Source organism: Monodelphis domestica, chromosome 4 (genome assembly GCF_027887165.1).
Source record: "Monodelphis domestica isolate mMonDom1 chromosome 4, mMonDom1.pri, whole genome shotgun sequence".
Classification (NCBI taxonomy): domain Eukaryota; kingdom Metazoa; phylum Chordata; class Mammalia; order Didelphimorphia; family Didelphidae; genus Monodelphis; species Monodelphis domestica.
Genome location: NC_077230.1, coordinates 316,203,587 through 316,225,472, shown reverse-complemented (window position 1 = coordinate 316,225,472; position 21,886 = coordinate 316,203,587). Strand labels below are relative to the sequence as shown.

Sequence of the window (21,886 nt, the reverse complement as noted above, 5' to 3'; positions counted from 1 at the left end):
TAGGTGATTGATTGTATCAGTGGAGGGAATATCTGAGATCACAGTTTGATTGAAGCTTGGAGTTAAGATAGAATTTGATCATTTCATTGGAAAGATACAATCCCTGTTTTGAGACTCAGAAAGACCAATCACTGTCAGTAAAGAGAAATGAGGGGTGACTTCATGAAGGGAGTGGCACTCATACTAAATTTTGAAGGAAAGAAAATATTTTTTTTAATTTTAATTGTTGTAAGAGATGTTTCCAGGCATAAAGACAGTATGGACAAAGGTATTGAGGTGGGAATAGCAAGGACAAAATTGGAGAATAGTGAATACGGTAGAAGCAAGGCAGTGTGTATACTAGAAAAGAAAGCAGGAGTCACACTTACAGTCTTATGGTGGCACTCAAAGAGAAACACCACTAAACCATACATAAAGATCTCTGCAAACAGCATATTGACTTAGAAAACCATATATTAACATATCTATGTCTTATTGTGTTTTTATTTCTTTTGTCAAATAATTCCCAATTACATTTTAATTGGGCTTAGACTACACTCAAAAGTGACCCCTCTGTTGTAGAGTTCCTAAAATGACAGATAAGTGGTCTATATTTTATTCAGTGAACTCTGGAGACTCATGAAAGATCTTAAACAAAGTACTGATACATTCAAACCCCTGTAACTAGGGAAATTATTCAAGTAACAATGAGAAAATTGGATTGAAGAAGCAGAAGGCAGAAGACAGGAAGAACAGTTTGGATGTTATTCTAATAGATTAGGTGAAAGGTCATGAAGGTTGGAACAAGAATGTTAATAGGAACAGCAAGGATGGAATAGATAACTAGAGATACTTTGCTAATAAACCAATCAATAGAGGACCAATGACTGGATATAGAGAGGGAGAAAATTGAAATTTCAATTCTTGGTGATCGGGATATTAAGAAGAAATGGTAAGTTTGAGGAGGAATGAAGTTTAAGTCAACAAAACAGGGAGGGTTTGGGGAGTTCAGAGATGGAGATAAAGATTTGCAAGGCACCAAGGATTCTGGAGTACACCTTCCTGCTAAAGTACCCCACTTCCTACTGCATGGACTCATGTTTGGTGCTCCCCAAAGAAGCACTTCCCTTATATATACTGTATGTTTGACTATGCCTGAGAAGTATGTCAGGTACCCTTTTGTGCTTTCTCTCCCTCTCTCCCTCTCCCTCACTCCCTCTCTCCTTCTCTATCCCCCCCCTTCTCTCTCTCTCTCCCCCTCTCTTTTTTTCTTTCTCTTTTTCTCTCTCATCACTCACAATAAAGCTTTGCAATGAACTGATTTCCATTGTTCTGCCTAATATTCTCAGTACCCAAATTTATGAAGGAGTTGTTTTCCCCATGCCTCTGGCTGGCCCACACAAATCTATTCCTTAGATACTAACTGGGTACATGGACAAAGACTTGAGCTATTGATAGCAGTGGCATCTACACAGGGAGAGTATGGCACTGTGTGCCCAGTTGTAGAAAATAAGGGTAAATAGGGGAAACCTATGTTCTCTAGGAAGAACTCCCTTATGCCAGAGGATTTTCGCAGAATGAGTAAAGTCATTAGAACAAGCAACAACTTGACATGTAGAGGGGACTTATTTAACCCTCTGCCTGCCTTTTGTTTCCTCATTTTTAAAATGTTGATAATAGCATCTACTTCCCAAGGGCATATGAAGATCAAATAAAATTTGTAAAGTACTTTAAAAACCTTAAAATTATATAAATGCTAGCTATAATAATAATTATTAAATAGATTATATTTATAATGTGTGCAATAACAAAATCACTTCTCTGTATGTGTGTTATTCAAATGCAGAGCTGGAATATTTCCACTCTGCCCACTGACCTCCTTGGCTTCCTTTAGTCCCAACTAAAATCCCTCTTTTTACTAGAAGTTTCCCTTGACCCCTCCTAATTCTAGTGCCTTCCTTTTATCAATTATCTCCTATTTATTCAGTATATAGTTTGCTTTGTATATAAACTGATAGCATATTTTCTCTTCTACTAGATTGTAAATTTCTTGACAACAGAGATTATCTTTCATTTCTTTTTTGCATCCCCAGAATATAGTACAGTGCCTAGCACATAGTAGATACTGTAAGTGGTAAATTTAGGGGGATTTCACTGAAATATAAATTTAGTTGGTCACCAGGGATTAATTCAAATTCCAATAAAAATACTCAAGTCAGTTTGGGAATTTTATGGTGATTTAATTAATATAGAGGGAAGGAATTAAGAAGAAGAGAAAGGGAAAAGGGTATAAGATTTCTCCAGTGTAAAAAATAGACTCGAATACAGGACTACAATCCCCACAAGCCTTTGCTCCACTTCCCCAAAATGCTTTGTAATCTCACGGAAATTCTCAGGTGGGCCTAGATCGAGAAGGTATTTAACCTGGTGGCAAAGATTTTTGGGGCTCTTTTGGACTTCCGTTTTGGAGCAGATGTGTCTCTTCCGTGATGTGAGGTTATCTGGCCTAGGCCTCTGGCCTAGGCACGTGTTTTTTCTTATTCTGTATTTTCTTTAATCTTTAACCTTTAATAAACCTCTAAAAAATATAATACTCCTTGCAGAGAGAAAATAATTTCTACCTGCTTCAGTCTCCCTAAATTTTAACTGTTACACCAGCCTAGCCTGAGCCAAGGGGAGTTCAGAGAACTTCCAGCCACAAGGCCTCCTCCAAGATGAGGGGCCTCCTAGGAGGATGGCATTTTTAAGAAAACTAAAGGAAAAAAAAGAATCAGCCTAAACTCTGAGAGAGCTCAGTGAAGACGCTTCACCTGACCTACGATATTAAGTTTCTTCCAGTTACTGTATCAAGGATGCTCACTGCCAAACCCAGACAATAGCTGCAGCCATGCCAAGATGCCAAGATGCTCAGCACGCTGCCACAAGCCACCTCTCTGCCACAAGAGCCAGAGCTACCTCTCAACAAAAAGACACCCGAGAGAGGAAGTGACACAAAATATATAGCCTGTATTTTACATCACTTCCTGCATCTCACATGTACCAATGGTAGCTTAAGCTTGACTTAAGACAGCCCAGGCAGTCTGTCAGTTGTTTCTGATTTGTCATTTGCTAGCACATGTCTGTCATAGGCCATCCTTCTCAACACTTAATCCTTACGTGAGGGTGTAGACATTCCTGTTTTGTTAGACTAAGCAGGGTGGAGTAAATCTAAAATTTACAATACTTAATAAATGTTTATGGGTTGCTTGATTGCTTGATCACAAGCACTGATAAAGTCCTCTAACTTCAGAATAATCCATTCACAAATATCAATCCCAGTGGCCAAGGTTGATATCCCATGGCAAAATTCCCAAAGTTACCATATAGAATCATATAATAACAAGATCTTCAGTGATTATGATGGCATCTTTTCTCAAAAGGACTCAAGGAAGCAAATATCAGAGTGGATTAGAAACCAAAATCCTACCATATATTGTCTACAAGAAATACACATGGAGGCAGCTGGGTGGCTCAGTGGATTGAGAGTCAGACCTAGAGATGGGAGTTCCTAGGTTCAAATAAGGCCTCAGACACTTCCTAGTTGTGTGACCCTGGGCAAATCACTTAACCTCCATTGCCTAGCCCTTACCACTCTTCTGCCTTAGAGACAATACACAGTAGTGACTCCAAGATGGAAGGTAAGGGTTTAAAAAAAAAAAAAAGAAATATACATGAGGCAGGCAGACACACACAGGGTAAAGGTAAGCAGATGGAGTAAAATCTATTGGGCATCAACTGAGAAAAAGAAGGAAGGAATTGCAATCATGATATATGACAAAGCCAAAGTAAAAATAGATCTAGTTAAAAGAGATAGGGAAGATAATTATATCCTGATAAAAGGCAGTATAGACAATGAGGAAATATCAGTACTCAACATGTATGCACCAAATGGATTAGCATCCAAATTTCTAAAGGAGAAACTGGTGGAGCTCAATGAGGAAATAGATAGTAAAACTATACTAGTGGGAGACCTGAACCTTCCTCTCTCAGATCTAAATATATCAAACCAAAAAAATAAATAAGAAAGAGATAAGAGATGTGAATGAAATCTAGAAAATTTAGAGTTAATAGATATGTGGAGAAAAATAAATGGGGACAAAAAAAGAATATACCTTCTTTTCAGCAACACATGGTAAATTCACAAAGATTGACCATGTACTAGGGTATAAAAACATGGCAAACAGATGCAAAAGAGCAAAAATAACAAATGCAACCTTTTCAGATCAAAAGGACTCAATCCTTTTATATATCTTCACAAAGGGGCCATTAAGATACAAGTTATAATCAGACTTTAAGGTACAAAGTTATTATCAAACAGCAAGGCCAAAATGGCACACAGTGCCACAAATTCCTACAAAGTTCTCTAAACTAGACTTGCCAGAGTCAATGAGCCAGTCAATAGCAAGAACTCACGTTTTGTTGTTGTAGGGCTTATTTTGACAGATCTCTGGAGACAGATAATAAGGTGTTCCAACACACGTCTGAGCAAGTTCCATTGTACTAAAAATATTGTGAATAAGATAATAAAAGTAATTTATTCTTATGGAGACAAGAAAGGAAGACTAAATTCTAAAGTCATCATATTACAGAAAAATATTTTATTAGAACAAGAAACAAAACTACTTCGAAAATAACAAAAAGATGGAAAACAATTCATGACTATCATTTCCTCTCTAAATTTTGAGGCTGAACTTGAGGCCCCAGAGAGAAGGATAGTTACTTGCTCAAAATCACAGGAATCTCATTCAATTCTTATTGAAACTAAAGTTGTATTCTCCAATTAATATATATTCTAAGGATATGAACAGGCATTTCTCAAGGGAAGAAATGCAATCTGTTTAGAGTTATGTGAAAAAATGCTTCAAATAATTAATAATTAAGGAAATGCAAATTAAAGCTAGTGTAATATTCTATCTCATATTTATTATATTGACAAAGCTGGAAGAGAAAAGAAAAAATGAAAAATTTGAGGTGGGCTGTGGGAAAACAGTTATATTGATGGAGTTGTGAATTATTCTGGCCATTCTGGAAAGCAATTAGGAATTATGCCTTCAAAGTTATTTTAAAAGTACCTGCCTTTTGATTGAGTAATACCACTATTAGGCCTATATACCCCAAAGAGATAAAAGAAAAAGACCTTTATGCAAAAAAAAAAAACCCAAAACTTTAGAGTAGTTCTCTGAACAATGACAAAGTCCTGTGAATTAAGGAATGACTTAACAAATTATGGTATATGAAGTCAATGGAATACTATTGTGCTGTAAGAAATAAAGACATGATTTGAGAGTCACCTAAGAATACTTAAATATTAGACAACAGTAGTTTTCATACCTAACCATATATATTGGTCATTTTGAGTAGGAGATAAAATATATTTAAATGATACTTACTTGTTCAATACTCTTGCTATGCCAAAGTCCCCAAGCTTTGCAACCATCTCATTGTTGCTAAGAAAAATGTTCTATAAGAAAACAAAAAGCCAAGTGAGTTAAATCAAGAAAAAAGATTCAGTTTTTCTTAGTTACCTTCCCTGGATTATTTACCTGTGTTTTTATGTCTCTGTGTAAGATCTTCCTATCATGAATATGTTTCAATCCCAGGGAGATCTGCACAAACCAACCCAGAATCTAAAAAGAAAGAGAAGTTACTCTGTCAATCTGACAGTTGTAATTTCAGTGAAATATCCTGGTGACAAGATGCAAAAACAAAGGGAATTACATGAATATCCTTTGTACAGATCAGATATACTTATATAAATAATCACTTTCGTCTTTAATTCTATTGATTTTCTAACAAGCTAAACTGAGGCATGAAGGGCCACACAGCTTTGTCAGAGGAGTTCAGCAGCAGCAATTGCTAATATCTATATAGAACTTACTTTGTACCAGATACTGTGCTAAGCACTTTACAGTTATTATCTCATTTGATCCTCACAACAATCCTGGAAGATAGATGCTATTTCTACCCTTTCCCCTCATTTTACAGATGAGAAAACCGAGATAGGCAAAAGTTAAGTGATGTACTGAGGATCCCATGGCTAGTAAATATCTGAAGATAGATTTGAACTCAGGTCTTCTTGACTCCAGTCTAGTCCTATGTCTACTATGCCACCTATTTGCCTTTTAAGTAAGAATTCAATAGAGGGGGCAACTTGGTGGCTCAGTAGATAGAGAGCCTGGCCTAGAGATAGGAGGTCCTAGGTTCAAATCTGGCCTCAGACACTGCCTAGCTGTGTGACCCTGGGCAAGTCACTTGATCTCCATTGCCTAGCCCTTACCACTCTTCTATCTTAGAACCAATACACAGTATTGATTCCAAGATGGAAGGTAAGGGTTTAAAAAAAAGAATTCAATAGAATTAAATTGAGAATTCAACAAAATTAAAAGATAAATGATTAGAGGCAAGGAAGTGAATGAGCCTATTCCTAGATTTGTTTTCTTGCATAATATTTGAATGTTAATAACATTCTGAGCACCACACTTATGTTTTAATTTCCCTGATAACCATGATGCTCTCAGTAATATTTCCTTTTGGGATAAGAGGAGATATGGAGACTAATAAAAAGAGTTTTTAGAATCTATTTTTAATTGTACTTTTTAACACCTTATTTTCATTCTATTTTGCCAACTTCCTTCCATAAAATCCAGGGTCCTTTTCAGTATTCAGTCCATATCTATAGAGATGACACTAAAATTTTACTAATTCATAAGCATTTACTTGCTTCTTTGTCATATTCCACATAGAAAAGGGGAGAAATATATGCAGCTATGCTCCAGAGACAAAAATGTTAAGTTGTAATTCTGGAGAATCTTTTATCAAGATGAAATGTAGCCCAAACTTTAGCAGTGAAGGGCGGCCATATAAATCTAGGAGAAATAGCACACAGAGGGGAAGAGAAGACATGTTTTCCATAAATCCAGAAATAATATGCTCCTGTGTGAACATAGGAAGAATGAATAAATTCATGATGGTTTGATATCTATGGATTGTTTATTCATATTTGAAATATTTAGCAACAAAACTGGAAGCAATGTATGGAGCCATGATAGTTTTAAATAGTAAAATGTAATAAAAAGACCTCAGGAAAGATGAAGGCAATATTATTGTGAGTGCTTTAATCCAGAACATTAAGCATCCATCATTCTGAGTCTGATTCACATTCCTCGCCACAGAGGCACATATCTTTTCCATGACCAGAGCTCCCAAATGGACTTCAATGAAAGCTCTATATGTATAAGAAATATGTGGCTGCCCAGAGTGGGATGAGAAAGGAGACCATTATTTCTCACTCTCTCTCTCTTCTCTTAATAACTAATGAAACTAAAATGACATTTTCCAAGAAGATGGTTTTTTCCCCTCCCTAGAAAAAATTGCAGAACTATTATAATGCAGTTGCCCAAATGGGAAAAAGGAATAAAACCAAGTCAATGTTAAAGTTAATGTGTTGCATTTATAATGCTTTGTTCTAAATGCTTCCGGATTTGGATCTTAAGAAGAAAGTAAATATTTATCTTAATAGCACATGCAGACTTGGGCAGGGGGAGGAGAGGCAGGATGTTCTGAGAAAGTCATCACATCTTTTATTCAAGATGAATCCATTATCTATGGGAGACTCGCTAAAGCCATGACTATGAATGGATTCTTGGCTGAACTGTATTTGTCCAGAATGCTGACTAATTCATTGTATGCAAGTTTGAGGGGTCACCCACAAATGACACATTCCCAATAATATAGTTTTGGAGTAATAAAAGCAAATGGTTTTTTTTTCCCCTCAGATACTCACTATTGATAACTTACCTGCTGGGCAGTTAAAAGGCACAGCAGATAGAATGCTGGGCCTGGAGTCAGGAAGACTCATCTTTGTGACTAAAAATCTGGCATCAGACACTTATTAGGTGTATGACCCTGGACAAGTCACTTAATCCTGTTTGCCTCCATTTCTTCTCTTGTGAAAATAAGCTAGAGAAGGAAATTGGAAAACACTCCAGTATCTTTGCCCAGAAAACCCCAAATGGGGTCATAAAAAGTCAGAGATGGTTGAAACAACTGAACAACAACCTACCTGCTATAAGACTAATTAAAATCCTTTACCTGGTCTTCATCAAAGAGGACTCCATGTTGCCTATTGATTCTCTTCATCAGATCTCCTCCATCACAATACTCCATCACAATGTATAATTTATTCATCTCTATAAGACAAATGGGGCATTAGTTTATACTGGAATGACTTTCCTATATGTATTAATTCTTTAAAGGTAAAGTAGCCTAAAGTATAATTAAAATGAGAAATCTGTCTCCCAAAATAACTCATGAAAATACCTAAGATAGGATGTACCTTCCATTTTTTACAAAAATAAACCTAATTAGATGTCAATACTTTAAGAAAAAGTTATTTCCTCAATGTGTGTACTCCCTCTACTGATGTAGTTCAAAATTTCTCCGTGCCTTAGTTGAAGGCTTAATAAATGGTTTTGGCCAAAAATATCTGACATCCATTAGCCAGCCTTACAGTGTTGAGCTTCTGTGAACTTGGCTAAGCTTGTCCTTAAACCATAGACATTCCATCCATTGTGTAGCCCTTCTTCAAAATCTTTCTGGATTGGAAAGAAATGTCAGAATGTGAAAACCCTACAGATCAGGTCACCTCTACAACATAACGACATATTTCAGTAATATTGAGGTAGAGGGATCATAGTTATGTTTATAACCCCCTCTATCACTTTTCCCTGCACTTGCTAAGAGTTATGCTCCTGTCATTAAAGAAGACTGAGATTAATAAGGCAAATCCTTTCTAGGAAGCTGAAATTCCTTCCCACATACTATGCTTCCACCATGGTAACTCTCATCATGTGAATGATGAGACCTGATTTAGGTAGCATAGGTATAAAAACCATCTGAGCTTGCTTCAGGAATGGATAACTGGGAGGAAATTAAATGTATGTGTACCAGATTCACAGATGACATGAAAACTAGAAGGGATAGCTAATAGATCAATGAATAGAATGGGAATCCAAAGACCTCAGTCATCTGGAATGATGGGCAAAATCTAATAAAATTAAATTTAAGGGGGCAGCTGGGTAGCTCAATGGATTGAAAGCCAGGCCTAGAGATGGGAGGTCCTAGGTTCAAGTCTGGCCTCAGACACTTCCCAGCTGTGTGACCCTGGGTAAGTCACTTAATTCCCATTGTCTAGCCCTTACCACTCTTCTGCCTTGGAGCCAATACACAGTATTGATTCCAAGAGGTAAGTTAAGGGTTTTTTTTAATTAATTAATTAGTTTAATTTAGTTTAAAAGGGATTGATAGAAATTCCTATTCTTGAGTATCCTCTCCCCCAAAAAAGTTTTCTCACAAGTACTAGATTAGAGAGATATGGAGAAATTTTTGTTTTCTCTCTCTCTCTCTTTCTCTCTCTAAGGCTTATTAAGCACCTTGTGCATTCAGAGCACTATACTAGGTGCTATGTATAGGGAAATACAATGTTTAGAAGATACAGTCCCATGAACAGGCAATTTTCAGATAAAGAAATCAAAACTATTAATAAGCACATGAAAAAGTGTTCTAAATCTCTTATAATCAGGGAAATGCAAATCAAAGCAATGCTACAGTATCACCTCACACCTAGCAGATTGGCTAACATGACAGCAAAGGAGAGTAATGTATGTTGGAGGGGATGTGGCAAAGTCGGGACATTAATTCATTGCTGGTGGAGTTGTGGATTGATCCAAACATTCTGGAGGGCAATTTGGAACTATGCCCAAAGGGCGATAAAAAAAAGTCTACCCTTTGATCCAGCCATAGCACTGCTGGATTTGTACCCCAAAGAGATAATAAGGAAAAAGACCTGTATAAGAATATTCATAGCTGCGCTCTTTGTGGTGGCAAAAAATTGGAAAATGAGGGGATGCCCTTCAACTGGGGAATGGCTGAACAAATTGTGGTATATGTTGGTGATGAAATACTATTGGGCCCAAAGGAATAATAAAGTAGAGGAATTCCATGGAGACTGGAACAACCTCCAGGAAGTGATGCAGAGTGAAAGGAGCAGAACCAGGAGAACATTGTACACAGAGACTGATGCACTGTGGTACAATCAAATGTAATGGACTTCTAGCAGCAATGCAATCATACAGGATAATTCTGAGGGACTTATGAGAAAAAACACTATCCACACCCAGAGAAAGAACTGTGGGAATAGAAACACAGAAGAAAAAACATTTCCTTGATCACATGGGTTGATGGGGATATGATTGGGGATGTGACTCTAAATGATCACCCTGGTGCAAATATCAATAATATGGAAATAGGTCTTGATCAGTGACATATGTAAAACCCAGAGGAATTGCTCCTTGGTTACAGGAGGAGTGGGAGGAGGGGAGGGAAAGAACATGTTTCATGTAACCATGGAAACATATTCTAAATTAATTAATTAAATAAATAAACTTAACATTTTAAAAAGAAGATACAGTCCCCACTTTCAAAGAACCTAGAGTTTATAGAAGAATTTAGAGAATAGTTGAAGAATGTGATAAGAATACAGGTAGCTGTAATATATTAAATCACAAGAAGCAGTATCATGACTAGTGAATCTGCTTTGAAATCAATAAGATCTGAGTTCAAGACTACCCTTAGACATGTACTAGCTGTATAAATCTAGGGAACTCACTCTACTTCTAATTGAGCTAGGGAGGACAATAATCTAATAAAGAACTTATGGAGAAGGTGCTGACCTGCATTGATGGGAAGGGAGTTTTGTTCATCCCTAAGTTCCCTAAATCATTGGAATCACAAGTTCAAACCCTATCCTTAATACACAGCAAATGAATTAGAGAACTTGGAGGAAAAAATCCATATGAGGTCTGAGGAGTATGTCATTACCAGCTTGGAGAAATAGGTTCCTGTGAGGTCTAACGCAGGCTTGAAAGATGAACAGGAAAATTTCTGAGGGAAAACACTAATGGTAAAGAAGCCTGGGAAAGGCGACTTAGAGAAAGTGAGATTTGAACCGAATCTTACAGGAAGCCGAGGCAGAGACAAGCAGGGAAAACACTACAAGAATGGAAAACAGTCCATGGAAAGGGATAGACAGGAGATGCAGTATTGGGTGAGAAATCCTAAGAAAGTCAAAGTCACTGAATTATAGAGTTTGGGTCAAGTTAAAGATGGTCTCTTGATTTCATTATACCGGTACCTCTGCATGCATTGGCACCTTGGTGGAGTAGAAGATAGAGTACCAGGCCTGGAGTCAGAAAGATTCATCTTCTTGAGTTCAAATCTGGTTTCAGACGCTTGCTAGCTATAGGACCCTGCACAAGTCACTTTACCCAGTGTGCCTCAGTTTCCTCAACTGTAAAATGAGCTGGAGAAGGAAATGGCCAGCTACTCCAGTATCTTTGCCAGGAAAATCCCACATGCGGTCACAAAGAATCAGAAATGATTGAAAAATGACTAAACAACCACAACAATATCTTTGCAATAGCCAGATGACTAAAATTAGAAACTAATATTCACAAGATCATAAAGAGAAGTGAACTATGGATTTAAAAAGCATCTACTCTGAGTCAGGCACTGGCTTAGGAGGTTTGGTTGGTTGGTTTTTTACAAGTACTGTCTCATTGGAGCTTCACAACAACTTGGCAAAGTAGGTGCTATTCCTATTCCTATTTTGTGAGACAAATAGAGGCCAAGTGACACCCCCAGGGCAAGGACAATACAGGCCCTAAGTGTCTGAGGCCAGATTGGAATTGACGTCTTTCTGACTCCAAGTCTAGCACTCCATCTACTGTGACATGTAGAGAATAATAATAATAATAATAACTTACATTTATATGGATTTTAAGGTTTGCAACACTTTATATAATTTCCTATGGTCCTTACAACCACCTTGTGAGGTAAATGCTTTCATTTTCCCAATTTTACAACTGAATTAACTTGAGTTAAGTAGGTAAATGAATTGGAGAATATCAATGTAGGAGGGAGGATTCAAGCCCATGTCTCTAAATTCCAAATCCAACCATCTATTTACCATGTACTTTGGCTCAAATGGGCAGAACATGTTATAGAAGTTCAGAAGAAATAATATTTTAGGTCAGAGTGGCCGAGGATGGCTTCTTGAAAAAGGTACCATTTAAGTTGGGCCTTAAGGGATTCGGGAGCAAGGAGATAAGAAATTCTAAGGTATGTTTCAATAAGAAGAATGTCTAAAGTACGGGAGCTCCTGGAAGAAAGGTAGAAGGATAGCCAAGTAAAATGATAGATTTGGGGCTGAATAGTGGAGAGCTTTGAATACTAGTGTAACAAGCTTTGATTTTATGCACTAGTTGAGGACTTCTTAACTTTTTTTTTTTTTTGTGGCATGGGCTTCTCGAAGAGCTTGGTAAAAACTTTGGATCCCTTATCAGAATAATATGTTTAAATGCTTAAACTAAAATATATAGGATTGCAAAGGGATTATAATCACAAAAGGAATTTTCACTTATACTGAAAAATAGGTATGTAAGGATAATTTTAGCTTTGTGACTTGAAATCTAAATAATTGGTTGCCAGGGAAAATTCCCAAATAATAAAGTACCCAAGTCAGCTGGGAATTATGGTGATTTTAATTAATATAGAGAGAAGGAATTAAGGAAAGGAGACAGAGAGAGAGAAAGAATTAATTTAAACTGCTCTGGCTCAGGCTGAGCCAGGCAGTAGTTAAAGGCCTTGACCAAAGTGGCCTCCCTGAGCCTAAGGGAAAGGGAGACCATCTCCAAGAAAGCTGTCTGAGGGGAATCCTCCAGGCTGACTTCCAGTTCTCCACTGAACTCAATCTCCTGAACTAAGTTCCAATCTGAACTTCTCATCTTCTTTTATAGACCTTTCACTCTTATGTCTCCTCTAAATTTTCATGTCTACCAATCACATTAGATGCTTTCTCCAGGACTGCCCATTCTTTAGTTCTCACCACTCTTTAGTTCTCACCTTCTCTGGTTAGATTATATCTTTTGAGGACTTCACACTTCTTTGTTAAGCTTGCCTTTTGTGAGTTACTTGACCTTTTTGTGATTAATTTAACCTTTATAGGTACTTAACACTCTTTTGTATTAGATCTAAAAATAGACTTAGCTTAAGTTTTAGCTTCACTATAAGGTATGAGTTAAGTACCTTCATTATTCAATCAGGAGTTTACAACTTTATCTTCCCCTAAAGTATATTTAATTAGGGTGGAGTAATTTCCAAGTTCACAGGTATCCGAATATTTTTTTAACCCAAGTTCATGAATCCCAGGTAAAGGACTTATTTAGGCCAAGAGTCCCCAACCTTCTACCAAAGAAAAGTTACTTTTAACTTCTCTGAATGTTCATGATCCACCAAAATAGATGCATAAGTAAGAGTGATCGGGTTTATATTTAAGGGTGAAGGTGATTGATACAGTTATAGCAGTGGGGTAATCAATATAGATATTGCCCCCATATTAAAAAGTGTTTAGTATAGATTTAAGTCTGCAAGAGTCTAAAGAGGCTCAGCAGTGTACAGCATCAATTTGTTCCAATTTAGCATGTACTTGGTAGGAACAAATTTCAAGCAGAAAGAACAGCAGGGGAAGGAAGAGAAAGAATGAAACAGAAATAAATATAGTCTAAAGGAAAATGGGAGAAGAGAAGCAAAAAAAGAAGAACTATAGAGGTAGCCAACTAAGTCTCTTGTTTTCTACCATCTCATTGTACAGATAGGAAAACTGAGGCTGAAAAAAGATGAGATAACCTGCCCTGTAAGTAAATAAGTGGTTAGCTTCATACTCAACCCCATATTTCTGACTCCAAATCCAATTCACTAAACATCACATGTTGTTGAATGAATGAATGAGGTTAAGGAGTGCCTTTCCTACTCCTTAATCCTAAAAAAGGCTAGAAGATGAGCTTCCATTTTTCCCTTTCTATGTTATTCTTTCTCCTCTATTAGGACTCATTCTACCTCTTTCCTCCTCTTCCTCCTTGAATTTGCTGTCAACAAATACATACTAACTCCAGGTGTCTTGGAGGCTCAGTCTGGGCTGGTATTCTTTGTCTCCCTCTGTGTGAAGGAATATCTCTTTGTAAGCTCTCTTGTGCTTAAGGCCACAGTAAAGCTTTTGGGGACATCATGTAAAAATGTAAGCTGTTATTGTCATTGTTGTTGTACTGAATGCATATGATACACGTTGTGAGAGATACAAAGATACACAATTCCTTTTGGCAATATTTGTCCTCTGTATCCTATCGGCAAGGCACTGCGGCACAGTGGCCAGTGTAAGGATGAGCAGGGCACAGTCTTTCTTCAATTTCAAGTTTATAGTCTTGGAAGGGGTAGGAGACCAATGCAAACAGCTTACAAGGCAGAAGGTGCTACAGCAAGTGGAAAGAATTCGGGCCGTGTGTGTAGGAGGTGGTCCTTGAGTTCAGCCTAGAAAAAATCATGGGAGTGGGGGTGGCGGGAGGGAGCTAAATAGCCCAGTGGATTGAGAGCCAGTTCCAGAGACAGGAGGTCCTGGGTTCAAATATGGCCTCAGACGCCCCCACTGCCCAGCCCTTACCACTCTCCTGGCTTAGAACCAAGACACAGTGACGGTAACTGATTCTAAGATGGAAAGTAAGAGTTATTTTTTTAAAAGAAGAAGGAAAAAATGAGGGGATTCTAAGAAGGAAAAGTAAGGCAGGGAGGGCAATCTAGGCATGAAGGATAGCATGAATGAATTGACTAAGCTAATGAGTTTTCCAGGAGCTCGATATAAATGTCAGTAGTTCCTGTTTTTTCTCTTAAATGTACTGACCCCTACAGCTTGGCAGAAATGCCAGTATAAGGAGCACATCCCTCACTCCTGCTGTCTTTTGTATTGTGATAGACTCCACGTGACCCCATTTGGGGTTTTCTTGCAAAGATACTGGAATGGTTTGCCATTTCCTTTGCCAGCTCATTTTACACATGAAGAAACTGAGGCAAACAGGGTTAAGTGACTTGCCCAGGGCCACACAGCTAATAAGTATCCAGGGCTGATTTGCACTCAAGAAGATGCCTCTTCCTGCCACAGAGCACCATTTATCTGCCTCTACTTAAGATCCTTATATGTTGAAACAGAAGACACTGTAGAGACCATTTAGTCCAACCCCCTCACTCCACAGATAAGGAAACTGAGGTCAAAATAGGTCTCAACAAACTTGCACAAACTGACCCAGACTTCAGTAGCGGAGTCAGAATAAGAACCCAGATCTTCTCACAACAAAGCCTGGTTGTTATTTTTTCCCCACGGCTACACTCCTCTTCCTACTCTACGGTGCAGACCCGGGTTCTGAAATCCAAATCCAAATGATCTGGGGGTAGCAGGTGCCACTGGGACACTTGGGGACAAACACATAAATGTTGTATTTCAAGTCACAGCCATCTGGAGAGCAAAGTCTAAGCCTTCGCAAAGGCATCAGTTATCTTAAGGATAGATGGGTCCAGATTGGAAAAGCTTTGAAATGATGGGAGAAAAGAAGAAAAATCTGGGAAAATATTAATTTACAAGGTAAATGATATATGTACAAAATATGTTAGTATTTTAGCAATGTGTACTATATTATATATATATATAATAGCAAAGTATAGTAATATATATATATAGTAAGCAATCCTATAGGAGTCACTATTTTCTTTAAATAATAGCATCCCATAAAACATTTAAGTTGTTGATAATAATAGGAGCCAATATTTACATGTGGGCAGCTAGATGATGCGATAGAAAAAAGCTGGGTCCGAAGTCTGGAAGACCTCAGTTCAAATTGGATCTCACACATTTACCATCGAGGTGACCGTGAGGAAGTCACTTAACCTCTTTTGCCTCAGTTTCCTTATCTGTAAAATGAGTTGGAAAAGGAAATGGCAAATAACTTCAGGATCTTTGCCAAGAAAACCCCAAAAGGAGTCACAAAGAGTCAAATACAACTGAAGATGACTTAATAACAACAAAAACATTTAGTTGGTGCTTACTATATGTCAGGCGCTGTGCTGTGTTTCATAATTATTATGTTATTTGATGCTGGGACATTGGGGCCATTATTATCCCAGGTTTACAGAATGAGAATACTGAAGCAGAGATTAAGGGACTTACCCAGTGTTATACACCTAGTAAGAATTTGAGGCTAGATTTGAACTCGTCTTCCTGACTCCAGGTGTGGTGCTCTATCCACTATGTTATCATTCATTACTTGGGAGGTGGGGATGGTAGATGGTTATTCATTAATTTTTTCAATGTACAATTTACTGACTTCTGTATGCAAAGCATCTCTGCTACTTAATGAAGTCGAGAAATCTAGACTTAAAATAATACTAGGAACCACTGAGGATCAATAAATGAGAAATTAAGCTAAAGTAACCCCTGAAATAAAATGCAAATGGAAGAAATATTCAACTCATAAAAACTTGATTTAGTCACAGCTTTCAGGAATTACCACATAAATCACACAACATATATGCATCTATAAGTCACAAAAACAAACCTTGAAGAGATGTGAAGAATTTTACAATATTTGGATGTTTCATCTTTGCCAAAAGAATAACTTCTTTCTTGGAGGCTTCTTTTTCTCGATAAGGCATCTAAATTAAATTTAAAAAAAAATCAAGTTGGGGTGATTTAAAAACTCATTTGTTTAGCTTAAGTGCTGGGGTGGGGAAGCAGAGAGGAGTCTGGTTTTTAGATATTACAAGTGTTTATTCCCTGTCACCCAGACAGCACCCCATGGACTGTCTCCCTACTCTTAATATGCAAAGCCTAATACGTTGGCTAACCCATAGTAGACAAACAGATAAGTATTTATTGTGATTATTATGAAGAAAACTAATATTTCTGGAAATCCTTTTTATATTGCTATGAATATTAATGAGCAGATATTGCATCCGTGCAGTTATTTTGATACTTGCTCATCTTGTTCAAACAACAACAAAAAAGAATCTTGGGGAAAATAATTTAATGTATCCAAAAAAAAAAAGACTGCTAAAAAGTAGAAGACAGCAACCCAGAACTTGGTGGATCTCTCTCTCAACCTCCAGGACACTCTCCCTTCCCCAGTGAGTTCAATGCCTGGCTTGCTACTATGGGACTTCAACTCTAACAAACCTTTTACCCTTTACTCTTCCTAATGACTGAAAAACAACAGTTAAAGGGATAGCTGGGTGGCACAGTGGATAGAGAGCCAAGCCGGGAGTCGGGAAGACCTGAGTTTAAATTTATCCTCAGATACCAGCTGCATGACCCTGGATAAGTCACTGAACCCTCTTTGCCTCAGTTGCCTCAACTATAAAATGAGCTGGAAAAGGAAATGGCAAACCACTTCAGTATCTTTGCCAAGAAAACCTCAAAGGAGATAACAAAGAGTCAGATATGGCTAAGGTTGACTTTTTTATATACCTTGTATGTACGTAGCTATTTGCATGGTATTTCCACAATTAGAATATATGCTTCTAGGGAGCAAGGACTGTGATTTTTGTATTTCTTTTTTTTTTTAATTTAATTTAATTTTAATTTTTTTTTTAATAAACCCCTACCTTCCATCTTAGAGTCAATACTGTGTATTGGCTCCAAGGCAGAAGAGTGGTAAGGGCTAGGCAATGGGGGTTAAGTGACTTGCCCAGGGTCACACAGCTGGGAAGTGTCTGAGGCCAGATTTTTGTATTTCTTTGCATACTCTGTGCTTGGCATAGTGGCAACTGGGTGGCACAATAGATAAACTGCTAGACTGCACTTGGGAAGACTCATCAAATCTGCCCTCAGACACTACCTCTGTGACCCTGGGCAAGTCACTTAACCCTCTTTGCAATTTCCTCCTCTGTAAAATAAGTTAGAAAAAGAAATGGCAAACCATTCCAGTATTTTTGCCAAGAAAACCCTAAATGGCATCACGAAGAATTAGACACAACTGAAAAATGACTGAACAAAACCAAAATCTTAGCATAGTACCTGACACACAGTAAATGCTTAATATTTGTTGTTTTTGACAGGGAAAAAAGCTAGTAATACATAAATATGAATCTCATGAAATCAAAACAGTTTTCTTAACTCCTGAGAAAATTTTAGAATTCATTATTAAAGGAGTGATTTGTGAGTTCAAAAGGTGAAGCAGTAATTACTATAAACCAGTATAGATTGATCAACTAAAAGTCAAATCAAAATTGACCTCACTTCCTTTTTTGACACATTTACTATGTTGATAAAACCACAGAATGCCAAAGATATTCTATACTTGGATTTACTAGAGCCTTTTATAAGTCCACATGTTATCTTTGTGGGCAAGATGGGGAAACAAAGGTGAGATGTTTGTCTAGTTAAAAAGAATCAAAACTATTTGAACAATCATACCCTAAGAGTGTTAGCCATTGTTATTACTTTCACGTTTTAATTAAAGGTTGGATGAAACCATAAATGTTGTAGTTATTAAATCTGTAGATGACACAAAGCTGGTACACATACAGGATGACAGAGCTGGGATTTGGGAAGATCTCATCTGGCTAGAACAATGGACTAAATCCAAGAAGAGAAAAGTCAGAAGAGAAAGATACAAATTCCCAAACTTGGATTAAAAAAACCAAGAGCATAAAGTATGGAAAGAGGAAGACATGGTTAGATAACAGTTTGTGTAGAGAAGACTTGAGATTTTTAATAGACTACCAAATCAATCAAAAGATATTTAATTAAGCATCTACCACGTGCCAGAAAACGTGTATACAAAGAAAAGACAAAAATGAAAGAGTCTTTACTCTTAAAGTGCTTATTATGCCATTGCTACCGACCCCCTAAAATGGCAACCAGGATGATGAGGAAATTCAAAACCATGCTAAGAGGTTTGAATGAATTAGAGGTGTTTAATACAAAGAGCTGATTTCAAATAGAGCACTGTCTTATCAAAGGATGTTTGTTTTGCTTGGCCACAAGAGACAGAATTATGAAGAGGAAAACTTCAGCTCAATTTAAGAATAAAAAATGTTACAAAGCTATCCAGATGCTAAAAGTACTACCTCAGGTGGAAGTGAACTCCCCATCACTAGGGTCTTTAAGAAGAGGCTAGAGGAAGATTTTCAGATTATCTCAAAGAGAAAGTTCTTGCTCACATTCTGATTAAACTGGATGGTCTTGAAGAACCATTAAGACGCTGAAAGTATGACATTCTTTATCTAGATTTTCTTGCCTGGGAATAAAATATACCTCTCATCATCATTACTTTAACCACTCTCTTATCTTCGCTTCAATGAATAGTGATTCTGTCCTATATTTATAAACAGATGTTTTATAATCATTGGTCTCTCAAGATATCTCATTCTTATCTTAATGACTTTAGATGAGCACTTTTCAACCAATCTTTCATATAACATGTACAATGAAGTAATTAACAAAAAATTTGCATTTTTGTGTCTTGGAGTAAAATTCTATCCATTACTGGTAAGACACAGCATGAGCTTTGAAGAAATAACAGAACTAGAGTGTCTCTAATTATTGAAATAAGATTATACAGGTGTTTCTTCCAAAGTAAAAACAGCTGGTTAAGGTTTGTCCTATAAGAGTGGCAAAGGTTGGGTGTGCTCAGGGCAATCTATTAAGACACTAACTCAGCACTTGGGAAATTTTTGTTATGGTGAGCAATGATATTTCCTACTAAACAAAATAAATTTGATCAAAATAGCAAAAAACATTATTATGACAAAGATAATAATCACCAATGATTAACCTTTCACAAAAATGTGGAGATGTTGAGAATTATAGCAAAACTTCATTTCTCATAGTATCAAAAAATTATAATCCAAACATTTTTATTAAAAACGTCTAATTAAAATGGTCAATAATAAAGGAAAAAAGTAATTCAAAGTTTATACAAAAGTAAAAATATGGTTTTGATGAAACTGAAACATTGAAGGAAAAGCAACCAAAAGATCAGTTAAAATAATGGGGAACCAATGGACCAGTACTAAGTCAAAATTCAGTTCATAGTAGTGTAAAGATTAAAATTTAGGGGAGACTGAGACAGGTAGAAATTAGTTTCTCTCTGCAATGAGTATTATATTTTTAGAGGTTTATTAAAAGTTAAAGATTAAAGAAAATACAGAATAAGAAAAAACACGTGTCTAGGCCAGAGTCCTAGACAAGATAACCTCACATCATGGAAGAGACGTGTCTGCTCCAAAACAGAAGTCCAAAAGAGACCCAAAAGCCTTTGCAATCAGGTTAAATCCCTTCTCGATCTCGGCCCACCTCAGAATTCCGTGAGATTACAAAGCATTTTGGGGAAGTGGAGCAAGGGCTTGTGGGGACTGAAGTCCAGAGTTCGAGTCTATTTTTACATTAGATATAAAGCTTGACTCTATCACCCCAAAAGGCCAGGATGGAGTCTTACCTCAAATATATACTGGCTCTTTAGCCCTGAGTAAATCTTTTTTGTTCTGGACAAGTCTCTAAGACTAAAAAATGCAATGAGAGTGCCAATCAACATTAATAAAGGAAATTCTTCACCAGAAGCTTCCTAAATCAATTAAAATAATAGACTCCAACCCATCCCTACTTCTGACTTAGATATAAGATGCTACAAGACAGAGAGGTGCAAAAATGAAAGGAAAAGTGGCCCATGTCCTCTAGGAATTAACAGCCTGAATGGGGTGATGATGAAGTGTATTCTAGGAATAAGGAATGGCTTATATAGAGGAGTGTAAGAGAGAAAATCAGATCCAGCATGGTAAAAGGAACAACCCAAGTGGGGAAAGGGAAAGGAAGACTCAAGATTCCAGAAAGGAACAGATGAGCTGGGAGGATTCAAAATGGTCACTTAACTTCTTGGGAGCTCTCCTGGAGTGGATGGTCTGAGGGAGGACCTCTGAGATAGAGGGTCTCTCTGGACATTGACTCCCTTCCAGTGAACCCTAAATCCCTCTATTCCAGCCTAAGACAATAAAAGTAAATTGGGACTTTGCAGAAAGCCATCTACTAAAGAAGATTTCTCTCTATCCCTCAAATTTTCTTTGGACTTTGTTTCACAACTAGATTAGATTAAGAGGAAGGACAACTCCAACAACTAACCAAAGGAGAGTCAGGCAGGCATCCTGAACCCTCAAGATTTGGGGGGGAAGTCAGTTGTTAGTTTATAGGGATTCCCATTTCCCACTTTCCTCATCCAACAACCCCATTCTCCCTGTCTTGTGTGTCTCCAAGAATAAAGAGTTATCTTTTTTAGATCAGGTCTGCCTGCTTCCTAACATCACTGAAGAGGACTGAAGCTTTGGGGAGAATTATGCCTTTCTCCCCAAGGAGGAGGGTTAACTCCAGACCGGGGCTGAGAAGTAACCCAGGTCTCACAAGGGAGAAGGGGCAGTTGGGACATTGGGGAAATCCAGAAGCAAGAGAGTTACCCTACTTCTCAACAGCAGCCAAGATTAAGAAGGGAGGCCATTGGTCAATTCTCCTTATTCAACCCAATCTCTGAGGGGACATATTCTGATCCTCTAGAAGACAATTTGTGCTGCTTTCCCCAAGGGGAGGAGAGGGGAGGTTCAATCTCTCCCCTCTCTCCATTTCTTTAACACTTTCACACTCCTCTCTCTCTAGTTCCCCATTGTAAGTGACCTCATTCTCATCCTATATTATAGGAGGAAGGAAGGAGATGGAATGTCAAGTTCAGGGAGCAGCTAAAATGAAGTTTGGCAGACATACAATCTAGTGCATCAAAGGGAAAAATATGAAATGAACCTGGAAAGATAATCTAGTCCCAGACTGTGAAGGACTTTACATATCAAAGAGAGATATCTGCATAGAGATGATAATTGAATCCAAAGAATTTGATGCAGTCACCAAAAGGGAGGATCTAGAGGGAAAAGGAAAAAAAGTGCCAGGACAGAG

General features: G+C 37.5%; 1 protein-coding gene across 3 annotated transcripts in view; it reads right to left on the bottom strand.

Moving 5' to 3' along the window:
- Nucleotides 1-21,886, bottom strand: part of NEK5 (NIMA related kinase 5) — a 114,747-nt gene that overhangs the window by 84,574 nt on the left and 8,287 nt on the right. For all 3 annotated transcript variants that reach the window (XM_056794813.1, XM_007495380.3, XM_007495384.3), the window contains exons 3-7: nucleotides 16,512-16,608; nucleotides 8,110-8,207; nucleotides 5,562-5,645; nucleotides 5,409-5,479; nucleotides 4,432-4,518 (exon numbers count right to left, since the gene is read on the bottom strand). In XM_056794813.1, coding sequence (XP_056650791.1) covers nucleotides 4,432-4,518; nucleotides 5,409-5,479; nucleotides 5,562-5,645; nucleotides 8,110-8,207; nucleotides 16,512-16,608 — 437 coding nt within the window. The remainder of the gene's footprint in view (nucleotides 1-4,431; nucleotides 4,519-5,408; nucleotides 5,480-5,561; nucleotides 5,646-8,109; nucleotides 8,208-16,511; nucleotides 16,609-21,886) is intronic.